The sequence below is a fragment of the Sesamum indicum genome, linkage group LG4 (assembly GCF_000512975.1).
Source record: "Sesamum indicum cultivar Zhongzhi No. 13 linkage group LG4, S_indicum_v1.0, whole genome shotgun sequence".
Taxonomy (NCBI): domain Eukaryota; kingdom Viridiplantae; phylum Streptophyta; class Magnoliopsida; order Lamiales; family Pedaliaceae; genus Sesamum; species Sesamum indicum.
In genome coordinates, this window is record NC_026148.1 from 7,223,329 (window position 1) to 7,226,306 (window position 2,978).

Sequence of the window (2,978 nt, forward strand, 5' to 3'; positions counted from 1 at the left end):
TTTTTTTTTTTTTTTTTTGGGTTTGGGGGGGGGGGGGAGAGTGTGTCAAGAACTTGAATTGCCAACTTTGGGTTCCCTCTGAAAGTGTCTTGATTTTTACAAGTAGGCAGATCCCATTTATGGTAGCAGTAAACAGATGCAAGGGTTCTCCAGAGATGATATTTACACAGAAAAATCTTGACAAATATTCATTATAATGTATTTCAAGAGAGAATATATATCATAACCAAGAATGCGTAATGGGAATGGGATAAAGCATAACTTTTAAGATACTACTTTGTAGTTCTGGTTTAGGTTTTACCGTTTCAGACTTGTGCTAAGGACTGGATAACCATGACCATCTCTATGAGGTCGAGCATATGCCGAGTGCTGGTCAGAGACACCTAGTCTGACTTCTCTTTTGTTAACTAGTTCTCTTAAACTGCTCTTAATTTACGATATATATTTTTATTGTTTTCCTAAACACAATATCCTCGGCTTCATGCTTGAATCAGGATTCTCCTTTGTGATAATTTCAGGATTCTGATGTCCATGCTCAGTACCATGTATCTGCTATTGTTATATGGTCTGTATGTTCCTGACTGGGAGTATAAGATTCCAATTGGAGCACCTGCGGAGGCTAAGATATTCATGGTAGGTTCTTGTATTTCATAGTTGTCAAAAACATAACAGACTGGACTTTTGTGGTGGTTACGTGAAGTAGTTTGACATCGTTCATTTGCTGTTGAAGGTGAAATGTGGGGTGCATGGTGACACTGGACCCGCATGTAATGCTGCTGGAATGATTGATCGTATGATTTTGGGTGTTCAACACTTATACCGGAGGCCAATATATGCTCGAACAAAAGTAAAATTTCTATTCTAGAGAGTTAAACACTGGCATTTTCTATATCTATATGCTTTGGTGTTCTGAATCCTACTCTTTGACAGCAATGCAGTATCAACTCACCAGATTATGGCCCACTTCCTCCAAATGCTCCTTCATGGTGCCAAGCCCCCTATGATCCAGAAGGAATTTTAAGGTTTTATTTTGCATCTTTGCACTTATATGTCATTTCAATAGCTCATGATAGTATAATTCAGACAGTAAAGAAAAAGACATACGAGTATATAAATGGAAAGTTAACCAATTAAAATAGAAGCTCATTGTGTGATTTCTAGTTGAGATGACCAAATGCTGGAATTCTTGATTGGTGAAGGTGATTGGCGTGGAATGTTTAGCTCATGATATAGTAGTGTGAACAGTGGATTTTTCTTCAATTAGTGTTAAAAAGAAATAATTTCAAGATTCAGTTGTAGCATAAGGACTCGTGTTTCTACTTGTAAAATTTTGTTGGTCCAATTACAGGTTAATTTTCTAGAGGTTTTTTGGTAATACTATAGTCTTAGGTGAATGGACATTATTGACAAACAGGTAAGCCTGCTGTCTCATTTTGGAACTAAGTGTAGGTTGGAAGGCTCCCAGAAGTTTATGTATGATTTGTTCAAACCTATTGTAGTTAATCTTCAATCCTTTTATACACACCCCAGATCCAACCACTTTATACCTTTCTTTAGCTTATTACTTCCTTTCAGTTTTTACCGATAATCTTATTTTGTCATTTTGCAGTACAGTAATGGCAATTGTCACATGCTTGATAGGCTTACAATTTGGGCACATTATTGTCCACTTTAAGGTAAAAACATTAATATCATCTAGTGAGAAACCACTTAGTTTTTGTCTCATGATTTACGTTTCACAGTTGAAGACTGCCTGATTGTTCTCATCTTCCTTGATGTCACTCAGGATCACAGAAATAGACTTTTGTTGTGGATAGCACCATCTTCAGCTTTTATAGTCCTGGGTGTGCTATGTGACGTCTTTGGTAACATCTTCATTTTATTGTTTTCTCAAATGTCAAATTACCTAGCGTGTTTAGTTCTTTTCGTAATCTTTGTTGTCAACATAAAGGTTGTTAGGTAATATCAGAAAATATATCACTCTATATAAGAGGACATATATTACAAACATACACATGTATATATATATATAGAGAGAGAGAGAGAGGGGGGGGGGGGTTTTGGGGGGGGGGGGCATTATGGAACTAATTCACAGTTTATAATGTTTGTGCCACTGACGATGTATTTGCTTATTGTTGTAGGCATGCACATCAACAAGGCACTGTACTCTTTCAGTTATACATGCGTTACTGGTGGTGTTGCAGGGCTTCTACTTGCTACAATTTATTTGGTGGTGAGCCTTCATAATCCCTAGAGTTTTATATAGCTAGTGGTATTCACTTTTAAGAGCCTTAAGTAACTGATATTGATCCAACCACGCCATGGACATAAAAAAGCTGATGATGCGCTCTTCTCTTTCAGGTGGATGTGTATGGATGCAGACGGTATGCACTGGTACTTGAATGGATGGGTATGAATGCTTTGCTGATATATATTCTTGTAGCCTGTAATATCCTACCTCTTATTCTACAAGGATTTTATTGGAGAGATCCTCGTAACAACATTGTAAGTATTAGCTCTGAGGTCTTTGGTGAAGTTTCATTTCCATGTTCTTTTAGATTTTCCTTCTCCTTATCTATATAACAAATCTTTGCAGCTAAGTTTGGTTGGAATCGGGAAACAAACTCAATGATCGGTTGTTTACTTTGGGGAATTTGGTCGATGAGTTTAGGCTGGATCGCTTGGATAGGGTTCTTGAATAGTAACATGATGGGCGGTCTGGATTGTACTTCACCAAGACTGTAAGCCATGGCATCTCCATGTGTTTTCGCTTGCGCGGACGAGCGCACATGTCCACGCGTAATTTCCTGGATGCAAGCACGGAGCAGGTGGAGCATTAACAGATGTAGAAATAGTTATAAGACATGATCTTTAGGAAACTGGGAGTTTGCCTGCTGGTAATTCCATCCACTTGGTCTCCCAATGTGATTCAAGATACAGTTGAAAACTTGAAATACAACAAGAGTTATTTAATTTTA

At 37.7% G+C, this 2,978-nt stretch overlaps 1 protein-coding gene across 3 annotated transcripts in view; it reads left to right on the forward strand.

Annotated features, from left to right (window-relative positions):
* LOC105160159 (heparan-alpha-glucosaminide N-acetyltransferase) overlaps positions 1-2,978 on the forward strand; it is a 6,188-nt gene extending 3,210 nt beyond the window's left edge. For all 3 annotated transcript variants that reach the window (XM_011077424.2, XM_011077425.2, XM_011077426.2), the window contains exons 6-13: positions 519-633; positions 731-847; positions 931-1,022; positions 1,610-1,676; positions 1,787-1,865; positions 2,142-2,233; positions 2,362-2,505; positions 2,597-2,978. In XM_011077424.2, coding sequence (XP_011075726.1) covers positions 519-633; positions 731-847; positions 931-1,022; positions 1,610-1,676; positions 1,787-1,865; positions 2,142-2,233; positions 2,362-2,505; positions 2,597-2,632 — 742 coding nt within the window. In that variant the 3' untranslated portion in view covers positions 2,633-2,978. The remainder of the gene's footprint in view (positions 1-518; positions 634-730; positions 848-930; positions 1,023-1,609; positions 1,677-1,786; positions 1,866-2,141; positions 2,234-2,361; positions 2,506-2,596) is intronic.